At 45.5% G+C, this 24,493-nt stretch overlaps 1 protein-coding gene across 11 annotated transcripts in view; it reads right to left on the reverse strand.

The window, feature by feature from the left end:
- The window catches only part of TENM2 (teneurin transmembrane protein 2), a 536,125-nt gene that overhangs the window by 198,151 nt on the left and 313,481 nt on the right, over nt 1-24,493 (reverse strand). For all 11 annotated transcript variants that reach the window (XM_081231705.1, XM_081231704.1, XM_081231698.1 and 8 more), the window contains one exon: nt 1,145-1,340. In XM_081231705.1, coding sequence (XP_081087831.1) covers nt 1,145-1,340 — 196 coding nt within the window. The remainder of the gene's footprint in view (nt 1-1,144; nt 1,341-24,493) is intronic.

A 24,493-nucleotide genomic window follows, 5' to 3' on the forward strand; every position in this document is an offset into this window, starting at 1 on the left:
AGATATGGTCATTACCTTCCCACAAACGATGAATCTGAGGCTCAGGGAGTTTAGTGACTCTCCCAGGTAGGATGTGGGAAAGAAAATGTAGGATTTAATCCTGGATCAACCATCTTATTTAGGTTTCTCCAGTGAAACTCGAGGTCCACAACTAAACGCTGCTGGGACAACATGGCATTGCAGAAAGGCAGTGAATGAGGCCCAGAAGTCCATGCCATTTCCACCATTTCCATATCCTGGGACCTTGAGGGACTCAGTTTCCTGAACCTCAGTTTATTCCTCTGTGAAATGGGTCTAACAATCTGCCCTGATTCAGAGAGGATCAGTTATTATCATTAGTAAGAAGATTAAAACCTAATGACAAAATAAATGTTATGAAAATTATTTATAGGTGATATGATTGCTAAAATTCTTAGGGCTTGCTTTAGAAAACCTCATGAAATATTCTCAAAATAATGGCTCTCTTACAGGTTTGTATGCACATATAAGGGGAAATTTTGGATAAAATCTTAGCTTTTCCCCAACGGCTACTAAAAAGGACTGCTATAAAACATGCCCTAAATGACAAGTGCTTAATTAAAGCTTTTTGAGATTTACTAATTTGGGAACAAAGATATGATTTCTTTCTTATGGCTACATCCTTTTCCTGATTTACTTTTCAGGTTTTTAAAAAAAATTTAGTTTGAGCTTTCCTTGATTTTTGAGAAAAATTGTGACCTGACGCAAATGGTCAGTATTTACTGGCTGTTTAGGGATTTATACCTGTAACTTATTTCATTTACTCCTTACAGTAGCCCTATAAGGAGGGACTAGTTAGTTCTATTTTACCATGAGGAACTGAGGCTGACGAAAGTCCAATGATCTGCCTAGACTGTGTGGCCAGGGCTTGAGCCAGGTGGTTGGACCCAAGCTCTCCACTTCAACTCAATCCCTGGTACTCACAGTGGCTTTTTCATGATTTAAGTAGCATTCATATTTTAATCAGGGCTAGTTTTAGGTGGATGATACTATGAACCCTAAATTAAGGATGCTGGTTTGGTCCCCTACATAGTAGGCCCACCTTGGAAGATGTGCCTTCAACAGAGAAGCCAGACACTTCCATCCTTTCGTTCATGACATATCACCTCAGAGATCCCGTACCTACCTAAGACTACAGTGTTGAAGGAAACCATCTCTTTGTCTTTGCCATCATTGTAGAAGGCCAGGTGCCACAGGCCCACATCCAGGTACTGGACAAACACGGCTTCATTTTGAACCAGGGTCTGTATGCTCCGGCGTTCCCTGGGTGACTCAACCACGCTCCATTTCTCCTTCCCGTCCAGACGCTCCATGAAGTCATACTGGGAAAAGAAGAGAGCATGTGACACAGGGTGCAGACCTGGTCCCATAACAAGCACCTTCCCCTCCAGCCCCATTAGTTAACTGAGAGATACTCCTGAGTACATTTTACTATAAGCTCATTTGATTATAAGTAAAACAAGAGTCATGAAAGTTGTAATAAAACAGTCACCATTTATTATAATTATTGCTAATAGTTTTATGACTATAAGGTCATAATCTCTTTTCAGCTTTTATGTTTTTTTCCCTGTGTGTGTGTGTGTGTGTGAGAGAGAGAGAGAGAGAGAGAGAGAGAGAGATGGGGTTTTGCTCCAGTCCCTACTGGGGTGATATAGAATACATAGCATATGCCAAGTATAACTTTTTTTTTTTTTTTTTGCGGTATGTGGGCCTCTCACTGTTGTGGCCTGTCCCGTTGCGGAGCGCAGGCTCAGCGGCCATGGCTCACGGGCTCAGCCGCTCCGTGGCATGTGGGATTCTCCCGGACCGGGGCACGAACCCGTGTCCCCTGCATCGGCAGGCGGACTCTCAACCACCGCACCACCAGGGAAGCCCAAGTATAACTTTTTAATAATTCCTCCAATTCTGAATTCCAAATTGCATCTGGCACTCAAGAGTTTCAGGTAAAGAATTATGAACCTATGTTACCAAATACCGTTGACTGATCATTCACTAAAGGAAGGTGGTATATCAGAGTAGTTAAGAAAGAGGGCTGAGGAGCCAGACTACCTGGGAGAGAATCTGGAACTTATTAGCTTCACCTGTCCCTCCCTCAATTTTCCCATCTGCAAAACTGAAAATAACAGTACCTATGTTATAGCTTGTTGTGAGAAATAAGATCATACTGATAACAGTGCCTGGCACAAAGCAAACACAAAATACACATGAGCTGTCATCACCGCCATCATCGTCATCATCATTTCATTCAACTCTTGCAAAACCCCTGTAAGATCGGCACTATTTGTATCTTATTTTACAGATAAGAAAACTGAGGCTCAGAGAAGTCCAGCAACATAGTAAAAGTCACCTAGTGACCGAGTGAGCAAGCGAAAATTTTGACCTAGATCTGTTTAGGTGCAGTGCCTGGCCTCCCATCGACCAGCAATTAACTATGAAACTCTGTTTCAATGGAAACCGGGCTCAGAACTGGAAGCAATCAGTGGGAGACAGAGTGGTGGGTGAAGGCAACCAGGAATGGGGTGAGGGGAATGGGAGAGCAAGTGTGATCCGTGGGGGCCTGTCCTAGGGAATGGTGAAATCCTGCGGCAGGCAAGTGGGAGCCACAGAAGATCCTTGAGCAGTGACTGACGACGTGATGGGAGGAATATTCTGAGGAATTCATTTGCAGGCAGCCTATGAGATGTTCTAGAAGAGGGAATGAAAAGAAGCAGAAAGACCAGTTAGCAAGCAATTGCAGAAACCCAAGTGTGAGGTGACAGGCGTCTTGATTAGGACAGTGAATGAGAAAAGGGGACAACTTTGCAGGAACAGTTCTAGGGAAGAGAGGACAGGGCTTGACCATGGACTGGACAGAGAGGATGAAGGAAAAGGCAAAGAGGGCACCCACGTTTCTTACTTGTTGATGAGAAAATCAATAAAACCCCAGTAGAAATGCAATCATCTTGCGAACGCTTGCAAAATCATTCCACCGGAAAGTCATTTGCACCGTGACTTCCAGGGAACATTCAAAGTGTAGGTCTTTAGCAGATAAAAACCACCACTGTGGGATTAAGCTCTCTCTCACCACTTTCCCCGCCATAAAAAGGGTTATATGGGTTACTGACGTCCACTGTAACCCCTTTCACGAACTTCAAAGAATGAAACTCCAGGAAATCTACTAATGTGACTCCCTCATCAGCAGAATTGCCAGTTTGTCCCATCTGAAATGTGATAATTGAAACGGAAAGAGTCTATAAGCTTAGGTACAAAGGTTTTGCTGTCAGACAGACCTGGGTTTGAATTCTGACTGCCATTTGCTACTGTTTGAAGTTAGGCGAATCTTTTACCCTCTTCCTGGTTTGCATACTAGGGAATAATAACACCCACCTTTTGGGGATGTTATAAGGATGACATGAGATAATGCTTAGGGAAGTGCCTGGAAGATAATAACCATTTTATTAAGTACCTTGTGACTCTGAGTCACTTATTTGCAAATCACAAGGATGACAGAAGAGAAGCACATGGTTCTAGTTTTTGTATCTGGGGGCCTGGCAAGGGACGTTGCGTAGGAAGTGGAAATTTCCTCCATCTCTCAGGAAACGAATGTTTGTATTTAGCTTCCCTCTACCCCAGAGCCCGTTGGTTGCAGCTGTCTTTATGGGATAAAATAAATGATTTGAAGTGATATGACAAACTGATGCTCCTTTCGGAGCCCTTTGTAACCAGAGCATTTGTTCCTTAGCAACCTCGTAAATGTCCGACTACCTAGAACCATGTCTACAAACTGCTGTCAGCCAGAGGAATGAGTGTAACTTCCTTGGTGCCGAGGTGAGAAGGATATAGTTCATTTGGGGTCCAGGTTATCACTCCCACGAGGAAAAGTTGGGGGAAGGTGATTACTTGCATGGGGCCATTGCTCATTATTAATCTGGGCATCAGTCATCTCTTGCTGAACTGGCTGCCCAGCCCAGGGGCACAGAAATGGCTTAGGACCAGCAGCAGTGCTCGCTGTCCAACCAATCAAATGACTCTGGGAAAAGGTATTTGTCAGAGGAGAGAGCGGACATCTATTTTGGCCAGCTCCTCGAGCCCCTCCACAGAAGTACGGAGAGCAGTTTTCATTTAAGGAAGAATCTGTGAGCCAGGGGCACTGGGACATGTTGGTCTGAGGTGTCCCAATCCTGTATCTCTTTGTTGTGCTTTATTTTCTTCAAAGCACTTATCGCCCTCTAAAATGATATAATTTTTTTTAAATAAATTTATTTATTTATTTTTGGCTGCTTTGGGTCTTCGTTGCTGTGCGCGGGCTTTCTCCAGTTGTGGCGAGCGGGGGCTACTCTTCGTTGCGGTGCGTGGGTTTCTCATTGCGGTGGCTTCTCTTGTTGTGGAGCACAGGCTCTAGTGGCATGGGCTTCAGTAGTTGTGGCACGTGGGCTCAGTAGTTGTGACCCGCAGGCTCTAGAGCGCAGGCTCAGTAGTTGTGGCACACAGGCTTAGTTGCTCCGGCGGCATGTGGGATCTTCCTGGACCAGAGATCGAACCTGTGTCCCCTGCATTGGCAGGCGGATTCTTAACCACTGCGCGACCAGGGAAGCCCTGATATAATGTTTTTATGTTTATTGTCTGTCTACTCAGAAGAACATAAACTCCAGGAGGGCAGGGATTTCTTCTGCATGGTAGAGTGGTTAAGACTGAGAACTTTGGAGCTAGACTGCCTGATTAGAACCCATGCTCTGCTGCTTACTTGCTGTGACACTTGCACAAGCTATTTCAATTCTCTGTGCCTCAGTCTCCTTATCTTTAAAATGGGTATAATTTCAAAACATAATAATAATACAGCAAAACACTGTTGTAAAGATTAAATGAGTCAAACCATGTAAAGTGCTTAGAATAGTCAGTACTCAGTATATGGTAAACACACCTTGAAAGTTTCTGCTATCGTGATGATAATTCATTACCGTGTCTAATTCATCTTGAGCAGAGTTTGATCAATAAATATTTGTAAAATATCAAGTGCATTAAATACTGAATCTGTAAATGAAATCCATTGAAAGGAAACTAAGTTGCCATGTACTGAAGGTTTTGTCTCCAGTAATAATCACCTGCCCTCCCTTGTCTTCTAATGTGCTTTCCTGAATAGGAGAGAAAGAGGCAGAGTTACAGGCAGCAAGCCTCAGTCATGCACCACCAGACATGCACATGATGCACACTGTGACCCAAGGAATCTGTGCATGCCTACAGATCATCAAGATTTGAGAGATGACTTTAGGCGGCCATTATGACTTCACCTTTTCCATTCTCAGTGGAGGGACTTCCCTGGTGGTGCAGTGGTTGAGAGTCCGCCTGCCAATGCAGGGGACATGGGTTCAAGCCCTGGTCCGGGAAGATCCCACATGCCACCGGAGCAACTAAGCCTGTGTGCCACAACTACTGAGCCTGCGCTCTAGAGCCCGCGAGCCACAACTACTGAGCCTGAGTGCCTAGCACCCGTGCTCCGCAACCAGAGAAGCCAGCGCAATGAGAAGCCCACGCACTGCAATGAAGAGTAGCCCCCGCTCGCTGCGACTAGAGAAAGCCAGCGTGCAGCAACGAAGACCCAACACAGCCAAAAATAAATAAATAAATAAATAAATTAAAAAAATTCTCAGTGGGATGATGTCCAATGTACACCTTCTTTCTTTGGACTTTCTTTGCTCCATCGCTTGTCTTCCTTCTTTTCCTCCTTTGACACTGTTCCTTAGTGACCACTGTGGTGGAGGTTGATGGTCACTGTCTGTATCAGTGTCTTGCGCCTTTCCAGCTTCCTTGCTTTTCTGTGGGAGCATGTGACAGCGTTCCTGTCAATGGAACATATGCTGTGGGATGAACTCCACTTGCAGACCCTGCCATAAAACTTTCTGTGCCACCCCCTACATGCTCGCTCTTCCTGCCTATCTGCCTCTAGAGAGAACCAGAGTTCTCTTAAAGCCCAAGACGATGGAGTCACAAGATAGGAGTGTCCTGGATCCTAGATGAGCACTTGGAGGGAAGCCGGAAATACTGACCCAAGCAAGCGATAAACACTTACTAAATGAGGCCACTGACACAGAGAAGAGGGGGAGTGGCTACCAGAGGGGAAGGGGGGTGGGGGAGGGCAAAATGGGTGAAGGGGGTCAACTGTATGGTGATGGATGGAAACAAAACGTTGGCGGTGAGCACACGGCAGTGCATACAGACGCTGAAATACTGGGATGGCCCCAAAGTTCATTCGGTGAATGAATCCATTTTTCGGTAAAGGTCTTGGTGAAAATGAAAAATGTGTCTTTTATTTTTACTTAAAACTGAACGAACTTTTTGGCCAACCCACTGTAATGTTGTCCACATGAAAAAAAATCGAGCTACTGAAGTGTTGAGGCTGATGTGTTCTTTCAGCACAGCCTTCAAGATTTCTCGACCTCATGCTTCTCCTCCTTCCTGGTTCACCTCCTAAGATTATAGTAAAGTGCCAGCAAATGTTTCCATTTCTTAGGGGCGGTGGGAGAGAATCACCCAGGATGGCAGCATGTTTTGTTGGTCAAGTTCCAACCTATTATGTGTAGGGTGTCTGTCTATCCCGGTTTGCCCAGGGATGTACCAGTTTCCATCTCCCCTGTTCCTCCTTTCACTCTTGAGAGCACTCTCGTTTGGAATATGGAGCTACCCTCCTCATAGGTTAACATATACCAAGCAGCGTCACATAGCATCATTCATGGCTGCTATAACCTGGGGAGGGTTGGAGGCTAGAAATACAAGGTGGATCAAGCCAGCCAAATGCAGAGACTGCTTTCCAGGGCAGGGAGAGCAGGAGCACAGTAAGAAGCTGGTTTGTATGGAGGCCATCTGGTTCTGGAGAGCGTCTGTTCTCTAGGAATCCTAGACGGCAGCCTGGCTGACACTAGGAAGAGTCCATCTTCCAAGAACTCAGACCCTGGCCAGAGTTGCTTTCTCATGCCCCAGCACTGGGGATTGATAGCTCAGGCTTAGCACCAGGGACATCTGTTTCCTCCGTTCCAGGATCCCATCATGATCAATTCCAGGCTGCTTGGAGGACCGTGCTGTGCCTGAAGGACTAAGAAGGTTGCTTCCGAGCACGTTCTGTCTAATAGATCTGCAGAAAGCCTTGGAAGAGGATTAGAAGGCACGTGACCCAACCCCGATGGGGCATGTGTGTGCACAGGCTGCCTGCAGGGCCAAGTCTGTCTCTCAAGGCAGCTGGCCTCTCTTGACCAGGCAGTAAGGTCACCCAGAGGGTGACAGTGCCATAACCCCCGATAAACTCCCCCTCTCTCACCAAAGTTCTCTTCTTTCCCTTGGCCTCTGCAAAACAAGCCATGTTGGCATGCAGTGTGAGGGCTGTGCCTTTGAGTCATCAGTCATACCCCAAAGTGGCATGAAAACACAACTTTTACGAGCGCTTGAGGGACAAAGAAAGAAACCACAGCAAATATTTGATCCAATTTTCAATCTGCCCCCTTCTTGGCAGACACCAAGGAGGAATGGTAATTAAGAGAACTTAGTGGGTTTCCAGAGGAGCTGGAGGAGAGAGCAGAGGGGGCTGCACCGTTGAGCAGGGCCTGTCACTTTCCCAGGAGGGAAAGTGTCCACAGGCAGGGAGCGCGCAGCTGAGAGATGCTTCTGGAAGCCACGCCAATACACACCTGCCACAGAGGGCAAGGTTAAAGACAGATTCATCGCCCTTCAGGAAGATGTTATAACTGGGTCCAGGACCCTGGGAAAGCGGGGCGGGTGGCGGGTAAGTAAGTTTATTGCTATTTGGACCACCTGCTCGCCGAGGGCCCACGCGGACAGGAGCAGTAGCGAACGCCGACATTTCCCACGGAGAGCCTGCCGCGTCTGGCCCCGCGCTGGCTGCATCCCCAGCCTCCTGATGTCTGATGTTGATTCTGCCTCCGGTGGCAGGGCACACGCAGCAGTCGGTTGGATGGCAGGGAAGCAGCATGTATGAGTGAGGGCTGCTCGAAGCCACATGACCACAGAGTCTCTGGTGGCATCTGGTGACAAGTGGCAGTGGCGGGTCGCTGCTGGGGGCCTGTGCATCTCTTTCCGCCTCCAGCTAGGCCCGTGGCAAAGTGGGTCTGGCTGATTCCTCATTCAAAGCTCTGCACCACCTCTTTTCTCTCCTTCAAAGGGCTGAGTGCTCCAGGAAGCGTGGAAGGATGAGAGCGGTGGGCCGTGCTCCGGTGGGGGTGGGAGGCTCCCTTCCTTCCACGTGGCCTCGCTTGTCATTTTCAGTTCCTGCTTACAGTGTCCAAGTCACTTCATTAGATGCTGACTGGCCCCGTGTGGGCACTGCTGGGCTGTCTGTCCACCAGCTATGTGAACGAGCCCCTAAGCTTCTGGGAAGGAAACACCACCTATATTTGCAGACTGTAACAATCCTCATGCTGGGCTCCATCGTGAGGATCAAGCAGCCCGAAATTCCTTACAATAAGGAGAAGGGGAGACTACATCTACATAGGTGCAATTCTTGATTCTTTCACCACACGTCCTCTTGCAGTGGCGGAAACCGTAATCATCAAAAATAAGAAGCACCTATTTTTTTTTCTAGGCACTTGCTATGTGCCAGGCATAATGGCAAAAGCTGATATATGGTATCTCATTTCATCTTCCCAGAAATCTTATTCTCCTCCCCATTTCTCAGGAGAGAACAAAGGCTGCTAGAGAAGTTAAGTAACATACCCAGGGCCACTGACTGTGGTTGGTGGCCAAGCGAGGACTTGAACTTGGATTTGCATGAGTCTTAACGGTGGGAGGTCGCCTTAAGTTTTCCAAGGACCTGGCTGTAGCTTCCAGCATAGCTGGTGGCTGGCCTGGTTTGTAAATTTCCTAAAGATGCCAGTGAGCAGAGAAGGGGGAGGAAGGCAGAGTCCAGGAGTGTTAGCGTCAGACTTGAGCAGAGTGGGTTGGGCACCTGAGGACAGAAAGATGGACCACTGGAGAAGATGCAAAAAGAGGTCAAGAAAGTTCTGGATGGTTTTGCTGGGTGCTGGCCATACCTGGCCCATAATTTCCTCTTGCCCACCTCCAAACTCCTCTCTCCTTGTGTTCCAGCCACACTGCTCTCCTCTCTGTTTCTGGAATATGCCAAGCTCATCCCAGCCTCAGGGCCTTTGCACAAGCTCTTCCTCCTGATCTTACAGCTGCCTGCTATTTTTCTTTCTTTTTTTTTTTTTAACAATTTATTTATTTTAGTTTTGGCTGCATTGAGTCTTAGTTGTGGCACACGGGATCTTCGCTGAGGCATGCGGGATCATTCATTTCAGAGTGGGCTCTTCGTTGTGGCGTGCAGCCTTCTCTCTAGTTGTGGCTTGCGGGTTTTCTCTCTCTAGTTGTGGCACGCGGGCTCCAGGGCGCATGGGCTCTGTAGTTTGCAGCACATGGGCTCTCTCGTTGAGGTGCGTGAGCTCAGTAGTTGTGGCGTGCAGGCTTAGTTGCCCCGTGGCATGTGGGAACTTAGTTTCCAGATCAGGGATCAAACCTGCATCCCCTGCGTTGGAAGGCGAATTCTTTACCACTGGACCACCAGGGAAGTCCCTCGCTGCCTGCTTCTCGTCAATCACGCCTGCCTAAACACCACGACCTTAGAAAAGGCATCCCTAACCACCCACTCTAAAATGCTTCTATCACTTCTCCTTTTCTGTCCTCAGCAAAAACTCATCAAAAACTCGTTGAAAAAACCTTGTCACTTATCTGCTAATTTTTTTTTTTTTTTTTTTTTTTTGCGGTACGCAGCCCTCTCACCGCTGTGGCCTCTCCCGTTGCGGAGCACAGGCTCCGGACGCGCAGGCTCAGCGGCCATGGCTCACGGGCCTAGCCGCTCCGCGGCATGTGGGGTCTTCCCGGACCGGGGCATGAACCCGTGTCCCCTGCATCGGCAGGCGGACTCTCAACCACTGCGCCACCAGGGAAGCCCCACTTATCTGCTAATTTATAGTCCATCTCACTACTCTTGAACACAAACTTCTTAAGACTGGGAGACCTCAGAATAACTATAAATGGAATGGAATGTTTAAAAATTGTGAATCACTATGTTGTACACCTGAAACTTATATAATATTGTACATAAACTATACCTCAAAAAAAAACCAAACAAACAAATAAATAAATGTTAACCAGCTTTGAATCCAGAAAAATAAATAAATAAATAAGTAGGAGACTTGTCTGTTTTTTTTTTTTTTTTTTTTTTTTTGCGGTACGCGGGCCTCACTGTTGTGGCCTCTCCTGTTGCGGAGCACAGGCTCTGGACACGCAGGCTCAGCGGCCATGGCTCACGGGCCCAGCCGCTCCGCGGCATGTGGGATCTTCCCGGACCGGGGCACGAACCCGTGTCCCCTGTATCGGCAGGCGGACCCTCAACCACTGTGCCACCAGGGAAGCCCGACTTGTCTGTTTTATTCCATATGGTATCCCCTGGGGCCTAGAGCAGTGCCTGGCACGTAGTGGGTACTCAGCAGAGATCCTGACTGAATGAATGAAAACCTTTAGGCCCAAAGGAAATCGTACCCAGAGTGAAGTGTACACCAACACAGTGGAATTTGGTGATACAACTACTGAAAGGACATAACCTCTTTAGGAAAAGTTCTCAGGAATTTTTAGTAAACTCTATACAGTTTTCCTGATTTTTGTTTGCTAACTGCTTGGATGATACTACGAGGTAACGTTTAATGAGGCCAGGCAGTGTTCTAAGTGATTTGCATGTACGATCTTATTTAATGCTTATAACAGCCCCAATGAATACAAATCACTATCCCCACTTTGCATATGAGGAAACTGAGGCACAGAGAGGTTACATCACTTGCTCAAGATTTGGTAAGTGGCAGAACTGTGCTTCACACCCAAGCAGTCAGCTTAGGAGAGCGTGTCCCGAATCCGCTGCATTCCAGACCAGTACACTGAATAAACAGGCAGCCAGAACGCGGTGCTGGTCAGCCTTGCTCATATGGGGAGATCAAAGTTTACCTTCCTGTCTTTGGGAAAGAGAATCTATGCTATGTGTCAGGGTGGGAGGGCCTCTGATGACAGAAAGGGGCTCCTAAAGTAGCCTGCAGGACTGTCAACAGAATCATACTCAGGACACAAGTTGCTTTGTGTTTTGGATTCCATTTCCCTGACCCGGAGTATCTCTTCCCTCTTGGGAGGCTGTGCTGGTAAGACAAAGACAGGGGTGCCTGTGATTCAGGGGGTACCCCGCCCATCTGTGATGAGATGGAGCCATTTTACTAATCTTATTGGGGGAAAAACTGTTCTTCAACACACTGCTTAAGCAGAAAGCAAGAAACCAAGGAACGTGAGGGCAGCCGGGACTTTGCTGGGAGAGACAAAGGAAGACGTTTTTGGTTACTGGAAATAGAGAGGGAGCTAGAGAGAGGTAAAGGGAGGGGAGGAGAGAGCAGCAAGATGTTGGGGACCACCCAGGCCACAATGTGGCCTCTTCCTGTGACCCCTCCCCACACTCCCAAATCCAAGAAATAAAAAAAGAGAAAAAAGCTAAGGGAAATTGTTAAGAGCCTTGATGTGATGAAATTTCTTATGGAAACCAGCAAAGAGAGTGAGCACCATTCCTGGATATCACAGGGCAAGAAAGCAGAGATCAAAAGATACAAGAGGAGGGCTTCCCTGGTGGCGCAGTGGTTGAGAGTACACCTGCCGATGCAGTGGACACGAGTTCGTGCCCCAGTCCGGGAAGATCCCACATGCCGCGGAGCGGCTATGGCCGTGAGCCATGGCCGCTGAGCCTGCGCGTCCGGAGCCTGTGCTCCGCAACGGGAGAGGCCACGACTGAGAGGCCTGCGTACCGCAAAAAAAAAAAAAAATACAAGAGGAAGAAGCCACAGGAACTCAGAAATCATGGGCAGGACGACAGGGCACAGACACACTGAGCACTGAGCAGGGAGCCCCAGCTAACGTTTGGTTTCCCTTGGAAGGCTTGAAGGTCTCTAGATTGCGTCCATAGGAAAGAAAGATCTGAAGCCCAGCTTGCAAGCCTGTGTCTTGCCCAGGCCTCATGCTACAGGGGAAAATGAATGTAAAACTATTGGTTCCATCAACAAACACTGAGCACCTACTATGTGCCTGGCCCTGCTCTGGGCCCTGGGGATCCAGCAGTGAATCCTACGGCCAAGGTTCCTGCCCTCCGGGGGACTGACATTGCCTTAGGGGAACAGAATGCCAGGGAGTGATGAGGGCTATGAATAAAACAGAGCAAACCAAAGACAACCCAAATGCCCATCAACAAGTGAGTGGACAAGCAGATTATAGTGTAGCCATACAACCGGACGTCCACTCAGTAATAAAAGCCATGGATACACACAACAACATGGGTGAATCTCACTGGTATTATGCTGAGTGAAAGACGCCAGACACAAAAGAGCACAGGCTACCCTGTTCATAAAACTCCAGGGAAGACAAATCTAACCTCTAGTGGCAGAAAGCAGATCAGCGGGGGGCTGGTATGAGGTTGCCATGGGGCCCAGGGGAGCTTCTGAGGGGTGGCAACGCTTTATATCGTGATTGTGATGGTGCTTACTCAGATAGACACAGTTTTCACATTTTAGGAATCAAACTGCACACGTAAAATGTGCGCATTGGGTGGCTAGTCATTTATAGCTAAATTAAGTTGACTGAAGCCAAATAAAACAGAGTATGGGGATAAAGTATAAGGGGATAAAGTATAAAGGAGTATCCAGTTTTAGAGTCCCTTGTCGGGAAAGGGCTCACGGAGGGCATGGTGTTTGGGTAGAGGCCTGACAGAAGGAAGGAAGGAGCCACCTGAATATCAGGGAGGAACATTCCAGAAAGAGGGAACAGCCAGTGCAGAAGCTACGAGACAGAATGAGCTTGGCATGACTAGGGGAGAGCGAGTGGGCCAGCACCGTGGAGTGGAGGGAGTACGGACAAGACCATGGGTCTGCAGGCTGCAGAGGGAACCAGCAGGCCACGGGGATGGATGCGCCCACTACAGACCACACTGCTGTCAGCCCTGGAGTTGAGGCAGGGAACCCGACAGTCTTTGCCCTCAGGGAGCTGGCATTCTAGAACTTCAGAGTTTCCTTTCAGTGTGATGGTAGCCCGATGGAAGGTCTGCAGAGATGGATGCTCTGACGAATGGTTATAAAAGATGAGACCAGACCCTTTTTTTTGTAATAAAAAGAAAGCTTCTCACCTGGTGTGTTCACTGTGTCTGGTTCCCCTGAGGGCCCTCTGGGCTTGGCAGGGGCTTTGGCGGTTTGCTGGGTGAAGATAAGCAGCCGATGGGTCCTGCCAAGCCCCACCCCCTGCCCACCAACTCCGTTATCAAGCCTAAAAGTGTGGTTTTCGAAGGAGTATGTTTTGAATGTCTGGGATGGGATGGGGGGAATGTAGGGGGAATGAAAAATGAATAGAAAGGATCGACTGTTACTGCTAAAGAATGTTAGCACCAACTCTACTACTGTGGTGAGATCCCAGCACCCCTCCTTCTCAGAGGTGTTTCAGAGAGGGATTTCCACGAGAAAGACAGATAAACTTTATCATTTTTTTTTTGGCCACACCATGTGGCATGCTAGGATCCGACCAGGGATCGAACCCGTGCCCCCTGCAGTGGAAGCACGGAGTCCTAACCACTGGACCACCAGGGAAGTCCCAACACGGATAAACTTTTAGTAATAAGGCCAGGCCAGGGCAAGGCAGGGACAGTGCATGCCCTGGTAGGTGGCCCTTCCTTCTTGGGAATTCTTAGAGGGGCCTAATGCCAGTGCCCGGCAGCCACACAAGGGCCAGCTCTGCCTTGTCCACTGCTGCAGCCCCTTGACACACGGCACATAGTAGGTGCTGAATAAACGTTGGTGGAGTCCAAGGTTATGGCCTGCCTCTGATAGAATGATGTATCTATCTGAAGACAGGGTCCTCTTGGGAGATTGTTAACCCTCTCCCATGAAATTTTCGAGGTCAGGGAGAAACAGTTGAAAACCCTAAGTCTTGATCTCCTATTTTCAAGACTTCCCCTCAGTACATAAAAAGTGTGTGCTCCCAGTTTCAAGGGTAATTCATAGCTTTGTGGTGTTTGACCACTTTTTCCCTTTTATTTAACGTGGATTCCTAGCAGGGGCTGTGTACACGCTGTAAATCTGCAACAACTCAATCCAGGGTCACAGCTACTAAACCTCCAGAGGGGCTGCCCTCCTTGGTCCCTCCTGGCCTTGTAAGAGCCAGTTCTGAAAGGAAAAGCTATGTACTCGTTGGTAAGTGACGGCTAAAGAAAAGCACCATTTTTAAAAAAGGACAATCGTTATGTGAAGCTTCAACACAGCCCATACAAAAGGGGGATCTTCACCGCCCTCGGCTTGGAATGATCTTTCCCTGTCTTCCCTTTCTCTTTATCTGCTTAACTCACCTTCTAAGAGCCAGCTCGGGTAGCATCTCCTTCAGGAAGCTGCCCTAAAATCCTGCACAGGTCAGAACTGGTGGCCTATTTTCATGGTCTTAAACTACCTGTACCCAACTCTTTAGCTAACATTTGATGAGTTTATCATACAAGGGACAGGAACAAACTTCATAAGTGATACATGGCATTGACTTTGAGAAATGTACAACAGAATAGCGCTAGCAGGATGCACACTGTCCACCCCTCTCCCAGCCCACGAAGAGCTGGGCTCGGGCTGGACATGACTGGATGTGCTGTGCAATGTGCCCCAGGAGAGGCACCCTGATCCCCTGCCACCTCACATATTTATAAAAGGATTGAGAGGAGACAGGAATCCTGAGTTGTTTCCAATCCTTCCAATCCTGACCGAGTTGGAAGACTCTGATCTTTGCAATCTGGATTAGAGTCTTGAGGAGGACCAATGAAAACTCAGTTTGCAAACCAGAGCTGGTTTCTGCCAGGGACCTTGCCATTTTCTCCCTGTAGAGACCTCTGGTTGCTAGGTTACCTGCGAGTGAGCGGTAAGGGTTATAACCAGTCAGACTAATCGACTGATCTCCACGGGGTGCTTACTATTTCCTAGGCATTGTCTCATTTATTCTCACAACAACCTGATGAGGTACAGCCCTCATGTTACGGATGGCAAAGCTGAATCTAGAGAGCCTCATCCACAAACCTCCAGCTACTATGGAGCAGAGATAAGATTCAAACCCAGACCAAGCTGATTCTGGAACGTCAGTTCTAATCTTCCACCCGGTACCGCATCTCACAGCTCTCCCTACATGACGCTGCCATTGTTGCTTAGCTTGTCAGGTCCCCATCTTTTTAAATGCCTTTCATCTCTGCATCCCCAGTACTGACATTCAGTGAATATTTGTTGAGCACGTGACTGGATTGATTTCACATTTCGTCTTCCCACAAGGCTGTGCCCTCGTCATGCTGCCTTTTGATCCAACCCAGGAGAAGTGTGGAAGGTACTGCTCTGAAGACCTAGTCAGCCACAGTGTATGGGTCAAGTTCAGCAAAAGTGATGAACATCTCAAGGCTATTCCAAGAGGTGCCAAAGCTCTACCACGAGGTCAGAAGAATGGAGGTTTTTACCTCTCAGTGCCTTGCTGATGTGATTTCTTATTTACTGCACATTCCCATTTAATTGTCTGTAGACAGTGGTTTATCAACAATGTCACACTTGGCTCCGTGCCCTCCTAAGATCAGTAGGAGGGTCTTATGTGGGCTGCTTGTGAAAATAAATCAAATATATCTCTGAGGAGACGGAGTAAACTGGGAACATGTCTAGTCACAAAATGCCTTCCCAAGAACAAAAGCGGAACAGAATCATGGGCACTGGTGGCTTCTCTCAAAGCTGGGCCTAAACCTTTCACCAGGCTGCACTGTGACCTTGGGCAAGTTACTTCAACTCTCTGAGTCTCTGCTCTCTAATCCCTAAGATGCGGAAAGTAAAATTTCCTACCTCCGAGGGTCATTGTGAGTCCGGCCCAGCTCACGGTAAGCACCAGATCAACATCAGCTATTCTTCTTTTTTTTTTTTTTTTTTTGTGGTACGCGGGCCTCTCACTGTCGTGGCCTCTCCCGTTGCGGAGCACAGGCTCTGGACGCACAGGCTCAGCGGCCATGGCTCACGGGCCCAGCCGCTCTGCGGTATGTGGGATCCTCCCGGACCGGGGCACGAACCCGTGTCCCCTGCATCAGCAGGCAGATTCTCAACCACTGCGCCACCAGGGAAGCCCAACATCAGCTATTCTTATGGCTGTTGTTATCGTTACATAAGTTTGACATATTGTAACTCCTTTATGCTAGCAATTCTACTCTTAAGAACTCATCATAAGGAAATTACTAAAAGCTAAATAAATACTGAGCTGCATGAGGTGCTTGTATATTTTGGAGATTAATCCTTTGTCAACAGCTTTGTAGCATAGTCTGAAGTCAGGGAGCCTGATTCCTCCAGCTCCGTTTTTCTTTCTCAAGATTGCTTTGGCTATTTGGGGTCTTTTGGGTTTCCATACAAAAACAAACAACCCAATCCAAAAATAGGCAGAAGACCTAAATAGACATTTCTCCAAAGAAGATATACAGATTGCCAACAAACACATGAAAGGATGCTCAACATCACTGATCATTAGAGAAAGGCAAATCAAAACTACAATGAGGTATCCCCTCACACCGGTCAGAATGGCCATCATCAAAAAGTCTACAAACAACAAATGCTGGAGAGGGTGTGGAGAAAAGGGAACCCTCTTGCACTGTTGGTGGGAATGTACATTGATACAGCCACTAAGGAGAACAGTATGGAAGTTCCTTAAAAAACTAAAAATAAAACTACCATACAATCCAGCTTTCCCACTACTGGGCATATACCCTGAGAAAACCATAATTCACAAAGAGGCATGCACCACAATGTTCACTGCAGCTCTATTTACAATAGCCAGGACATGGAATCAACCTAAGTGTCCATTGACAGATGAATGGATAAAGAAGATGTGGCACATATATACATATACAATGGAATATTACTCAGCCATAAAAAGAAACGAAATTTATTTGTAGTGAGGTGGATGGACCTAGAGTCTGTCAGACAGAGTGAAGTAAGTCAGAAAGAGAAAAACAGATACTGTATGCTAACACATATATATGGAATCTAAAAAAAAAAAAAGAAAAAATGGTTCTGATGAACCTAGGGGCAGGACAGGAATAAAGACGCAGACACAGAGAATGGACTTGAGGACACGGGGAGGGGGAAGGGTAGGCTGGGACGAAGTGAGAGAGTGGCATGGACTTATATATATTACCAAATGTAAAATAGATAGCTAGTGGGAAGCAGCTGCATAGCACAGGGAGATCAGCTCAGTGCTTTGTGACCACCTAGAGGGGTGGGATAGGGAGGGTGGGAGGGAGATGCAACAGGGAGGGGACATGGGGATATATGTATATGTATAGCTGATTCACTTTGTTATACAGCAAAAACTAACACAACATTGTAAAACAATTATACTCCAATAAAGATGTTAAAAAAATTTTTAATCTATAGAATGAGTTATTTTTGAGGCATTTAAAATGAGTTTATGGAAGAATATTCAAATTTAGAAAGTTGTTCCCTACTTATCATTATGCAAAGAATCAGAGTAAAAAGGGTATGTATGGTATGATCCTATATTTGTAAAAATGATTACTGTATGTGAACAGAAGATATACTAAAAATGTTAATGTTTTCTATTTTTCCTATCACTGGCATAAATTCTTCTTATAATGAGAAAACCACAAATAAAAGTTATCTTTTAATAAAACAGTTGGAATTTGTTTTGTTTTGTTTGTTTGGAGGCTTGTGGGGTTTGCATTACGGATGCTTTGAAAAACATGATGAGAGCTTATACCATTTCTTTGTGCCAGCCCAGTTGTAAGTGCTTTATAAAGATTACCTCATTTACATCTTACAACAATGCTATGGATGTATAATATTATCTCCATCTTATAGATGAAGTAATCAGAGCACAGAGAGGCTGAGGGACTTGCCCAAGGTCACACAGCTTGGAAATACTGGAGGTTAAAATTCAAGATCAGGCAGTCTGGACTGGTCCACACCCTTACGCCCATGCTTGTCTGTGTCTGGAACAGCTGCATAGGCCTTCCACAGAATGTTTATTTAAACTTTATTTTTGTGTATTTATATATTTAAAAAATTATATTTAAATACCCTCCCTGGCTTGACACATACAGTAGGATCTAGTTATCTGAGGATATTTGGAATTAATAAAAGGCCACTTAAAATGGATGCTCTTAACATTGATTGATTGGGAATTTACCTTGAAAAGTAAAACTGTAATTATGAAAGTATTTTTTATCTGATATCTAGGAATATTCAGGTTATACTTGCAACTACGTTCTAATTTTTAGAATGAACACTGAGCGTTCCTACGTACACAAACATGCGACACCAAACATCTCATTGTCCCTCCACTTCATTGATTGCAAAATGCATCCTGTTTTCAGAGATGTCAAAAGATGAGCATTGTGTGTATCTCAGAGTTGATGAAATACTCGAGAACAATGCAGCATCACTGTAGCTTGCCTGGCGCAACACAATCAAATGTAAACATACTGGATGTCTTCATCAAATTTTCCAGGACCTCTCTTTATGATATTATAACCGCCCTCTTGGAAGTGCTGATCTTGTCACCTTCCTTGTCACTTCTCTCTGCCACAGTATTTAACTGTGCTACCTCAGCCAGATCTGCATTTACCAAGGCTTCCCCGGGCACTTAGAAGCAGATCTCCAGCATCACTTTCGTTGACTTAATGAAATTCTCGTCTTGGGCTTGAGTTGTAATTTTACTCTGTCAGCATTCATGTTGACATTGTACTGCAGGATGTTCCTGGAAATGACTGCCGGCAGAGAGGAGAAAAAGGAGGTGCCGGTCTGCTGTGTTCAGTGCATACCAGCTTTGTGACCCTAAACGCTGCCTCAGTTCTTTCGTCTGTAAAATGGGGCTGCTCCTAATGGGGCCTACCTCACAGGGTTGTTGTGAAGATAAAATAATTCATGTGAAACAGTCCTTGGCACATTGGAGCCCTAAAATAATGCTGACTATTATTATTATAACTAGTGTTAAATGGGGAGGGATCTCTGAGTGGAGAACATTTTTATAAGAGATCAGATGATTGATAGTAATTTTTGTCTTCTAACATCTTCGGCTTCCCTACAAACATCTGTACTGAGGGGGGCTTCAATGAACATTTTAAAAGCTGTTAATTTTTGTGAAGATCTTGGAATAAAGCTTTTCTAAATATCTCTGAACACAGATCTGAACTTCTGTTACTCTGCTGTTTATTAGAAAACTTCAAGATCTGCACTGGGCTTTCTTTGAATCCACCTGATGTGTGTCTGCTCAGATAAGGTTGTATAAGCAACTGCGCTGGTGGATCCTGCAAGCAAATGCCAGGCAGAGCAGAGGTTCAAGTTCATGTCAGGATGTTAAACCAGGAATGCAGTTTCAAATGAACATGCAACTGCACCCCAATGTTCACAGTAGCACTATTTACAATAGCCAAGATATAGAAGCAACCTAAGTGTCCATCAACAGATGAATGGATAAAGAAGATGTGGTGTATATATACAATGGAATACTACTCAGCCATATAAAAGAATGAAATTTTGACATTTGCAGCTACATGGATGGACTTGGAGGGCATTATGCTAAATGAAGTAAGTCAGACAGAGAAAGCCAAATAATGTATGATAGCACTTATATGTGGAGCCTAAAAAATATAACAAACTAGTGACTATAACAAAAAATAAGCAGACTCACAGATATAGAGAACAAACTGGGAGTCACCAGTGGGGAAAGGGAAGAAGGGAGGGGAAATATACGGGTAGAGGAGTAAGAGGTACAAAGTATTAGGTATAAAATAAGCTACAAGGATATATTGTACAATGTGGGGGATATAGCCAATATTTTCTAATAACTATAAATAGAGTACAACCTTTAAAAATTGTGAATCACTATGTTGTAACCTGTAACTTATATAATATTGTACACGACTATACTTCAATTAAAAAAAAAAGAACATGTAGCATGTTCCAGAATGGTGTTTTTTTTTTTTTTAATAAAGAGTTTCACAGCTTATTTTAAGTTTGGGGTGCAACCTCTCTACTTCTGTATCTAAGGCAAGGGATGTGAGTAGATATTTTAAGTGATTTAACCTTGAAACGATTATTTTCTATCTCTCCTCCTTCAAGCTTGTGGATCAATTTAATTGAAGACTAGCCAGAGCCTGTAAGGGAAATGATGAAAGAAAATACAGTTGCTCTTTGCAACTGCTTGTATATATTCACTGTGATTTTTCTCAAAGCTGTGCAGACAAAACAAAGTACATAAATAAATTGAATCCTGAGAGTGGTATAAGATTAGAGTCATCATCTATAACCTCTTAATGCTTGTTTTACTCAAAATAGACTCAAGCTTGTCACAGACCTACTTTTCTTAAAGACAGAGAGATCACTAAAATTAAGAAAAGTATAAAGAATATGGTGACAAATTACCCATATTTCAACCACTCAAATGAATAAATGTTAGCATTGTGTCATATTTATTTTCAGTCTTTGTACGTGGGTGAGCATGCATGTGTCTTAGAGATGGGGAAGGGCTTGCCTTACCTTTAATGTTTTATTATGGATAAAAACAAGTACTTGTTTTTCTTTTGACAGGAGGCAATACACAGAATTTACTTTTCATTCTAGGGTGTGGCAGGCAGATGATGTTTCAGGAAATTTTATTTTATTTTATTTTTTATATAGTAGGTTCTTATTAGTTATCTATTTTATACATATTAGTGTATGTATGTCAATCCCAATCTCCCCGTTCATCCTACCTTCACCACACATTCCACCGCCCCGCTGAACAAGTACCTTTTAAACCTAATTCTCAGTCCTGTTCTCCTCACCTATTCCTACGGGTGACCAACCTCACGAGTTTAGTTTCTCTCTCTGTGTCTCTGTCTCCATCTGTATACATAGTTACATACACACGTATAAACATATATATATACACACATACAATAAACATATGTATACAGAGATCAAAACATTATAATAATAAATATGGATTTGAATTATAAACCATGCTTATACTAATAAAACTGTCACATTGATTTGTTTTATATATGGGGTTCTACAGAAGATTTCACTTGAAGATTAAGGTCTTTGTCTAGAAAATTTGAAACTCTTGACTTACGGCACCTCTGAGACTCTGCTCAGTCAAAATATGTGGTTTGGTGCTGCCCGCTTTTACTCATCCCTGCTTTCTCTGTTTCTGTCTTTCTCCCCGAGTTCCATGTTCTCAATAATTGACTTTTTTGAAAAACATTCAACGTGCCCTCCCCGTGCATCCCCCTCAATACCAGGTCCCTTGTAACACTCAAGCATCTTCTGAGATTTTTCCTGCTTGGTGACTGCCCAGGAGGGTGCCCACTGATTTAATTGGCAGTTTCCATTCCTGTCAGGAGGCCACCAGATAATCACAAGGGGTGTGCTGAGAAAGACCTTTCCAAAAGCACTTTTAGTCCAATACAGAAGAAACCAAGGTTCTCCTGGTTTCACAAACTCTTTCTCTGTACCTCAAGCTCTTTTGGAAAGGAAGGGTCTGAAAAACATGCCTGTAAAAATATGCCTCCCTCCAAAATGAAATTAAAATGCTATGTGGTGGGCTATGCAAGCTGACAGCCAAACCCTGGTATTCTCTCCCCACTGAGACCCCAGAACACAGCTCTGCAGGAAGAGTGAAGTCCAAGGAGAGCCTGTGTGCCTGGATCATGGGCACTGGACAGGGGCACGGTGACAGAATCAGGCTGCTCAGAACACATGGGTGTCCCAGTGACCCAGGGATCCAGTTACGTCCACCTCTAATGGAAACTGTGTGCAGTTGACTTGCTTGGGCAAGAGAGAAGGGGACAAGGAAAGAGGGAATTCATTTTCAAACAAGGCTCTGAATTGGAAAGGGATAAACCGAGCTGGCGAACAGCTAACCCCACTCATTGCTATTTATAAATTTGCTTTGAAAAAATGTCATTTAGGGGAATTCTGCTGAAGAGGACAATAGGAATGTTTGCTCAGCTCATTTGATCTTGGTCTGCACATGCTCGATCTGCCATATTTGCATTTATTTGGGGCAATTTGTGGTCTCTTAAATCGTTCCCTTCTATTGTTCAGTGACTGTGTGGATAGTTTTGCTTCCCATCCCACAGACACACCTCAGGGTACAGCACTGGGGGTGACAGTGTCTGCTTCTATCTTAGCGTCATTGAATCCCTACTACCCCCCTCTAATCAACCCGTACAGCTGGAGCTGTGAGCCCGCCCCACATGTTCAAGTTGCCTCTGGAAGTGACTGGGCTCATGGCTCCATCAGGCTGAGTGATGAAATAGGCGTTTTTAATACTTGCTAAACAGGACTGGGGAGAAGGTGAAGTCCCGGCAGACCTCCCCAGCGTTAACTGCATCTTGTTGGCTCGGTTAATCATGTACCTAATTTGCCGATTATTGACTTGTTCTCACGCAGGATTTTACTTGGCTTGACATGTCAGTAGCAATCAGTGATGAACTGTCAAGTAAACCTGCTCCCTGCCTTAACCACCAAGATGCTCACTGGCATCAACAGCTTCTGAGATTTCCTTTGATCCCTAGCACTGCGGCCAGGTAAGATGATGATGATGATGATGATCTTTAAGTCTCACCTGTTTCCCTTCTAGAACTGGGCTCAAGCAAACCTGACACAGTTTGTAGGATTTCAAATACTCGGCAAGATGGACTAGGCTACCTTGCATACACCAGCCCCATAAGAATTTGAGTTGGTAGGTTGACAATGGCTTAGATCAACTTTTTTTTTTCTTTTTTGTCTAGATCTTAAAAAAATGGAATGCAGGGTACCAAAATGCTACATTTAAAAGACAATGGGATAGCTACCTTTCTAACAGACAAGGATTAAACAATGATATCCAGTTTATGCAAGAGTTCAAGTAAATAATATGGGCACTTACTGCCGCCGGTGGGCAGGAGAGTAGGGAGGGTAATTGGTATAAACTTTCAGAAGGAAAATCTGGCAATTAGTATAAAATCCTTAAGGGTTACTTTCAGGAAAAGAACTAAGGGTCTACACAAAGACTAGCCATGAGGACAGGTCTCCCAACATTTTATCGTAAGTCATAAGGGCCTTTCATTGGGATATCTGGTGCCCCTCCACCCAGGAACCTCAGAGGACTGTAATTCCAGCTCCATGGAAGTTAGGATCTGACTCGCTTTGGCCCATATGAGAAGGGCTTAAATGATATGTGACATTTCCAAGCAGAAGTCTTTAGGGATTGGTACATAACTCACCATCTTCTCCTTCCTTTGAGATGGGGTACTAGTTATGTTCCTGACAGTGAAAATTCCACAGGTCCGTGCCCTTGAAGGAGACTGACATTGAGCAAAGCCCAATATCACCCAAAGTGAACACATGAAGTAGGATGTTCCCAACCTCAACATGTTTGCCATTTTGGGTTGGATAACTCCTTGCTGTGGAGAGTTCTCCTGTGCGTGTTTAGCAGCATCCCACCTGCCACTGCCTGCCAGGGGCAACCTCTCCCCAGGGTGACAACCAAAAATATTTCCAGACACTGCAGAATGCCTCTGGGGTGGGGGAAGAATTGCCCTGTGTTGAGAACCACTGATATAAACAAGAAATAGCCTCTGTTGCTTTAAGCCACTTAGATGCTGAGGTTTTTGGTTTTTTTAAACTGCCACTGATATCTTTTTTTTTTTTTTTTTGTGGTACGCGGGCCTCTCACTGTTGTGGCCTCTCCCGTTGCGGCCTCTCCCGTTGCGGAGCACAGGTTCCGGACGCGTAGGCTCAGTGGCCATGGCTCACGGGCCCAGCCGCTCTGCGGCATGTGGGATCCTCCCGAACCGTGGCACGAACCCGTGTCCCCTGCATCGGCAGGCGGACTCTCAACCACTGTGCCACCAGGGAAGCCCGTGCCACTGATATCTTTTACTATAGCAAAAACACTATATAAATATTCAGCAAAAGGGGACTGCTTCCAATTACGGGTGTTTTTACTTCCTTTTGTTTTTCTGTGCTTTAAAAATTTTTCTGTAATGAAAACAATTTGTCCTTTGATAAGAAGAAAAAAATGAGAAAATTAATTTTATTTAAAAAACCTATATTTACATAATTGCTTATCGATAGACAGTATTGCCTAGGGCCACGCAGGATTTCTAAGTACAATAAAACACTAGTGTACCATATCTTTATACTGTGCTTCCGTTTGCAGAGTGTTTTCCCATCTTCCCTTTGCTGTGGTAGGGGTAGTGTAATTATAGCAACACTGTGAGGCAGGGAACACAGGTAGACAGGGAAACTGAGGCTAAGAGAGGTTAAGGCGCATGTCCGAGGGCACCCGGTTAGCACGCAGCAGGGATTCCATCCTCAGTTTTCTAATTCCAGGACTTTCTCCCCTATGCCATGCTGCCTCTGTACTGTATCGCTGTAGAAAGCCACGTTCAAAA

Source organism: Mesoplodon bidens (assembly GCF_964165515.1).
Source record: "Mesoplodon bidens genome assembly, chromosome: 4".
Taxonomy (NCBI): domain Eukaryota; kingdom Metazoa; phylum Chordata; class Mammalia; order Artiodactyla; family Ziphiidae; genus Mesoplodon; species Mesoplodon bidens.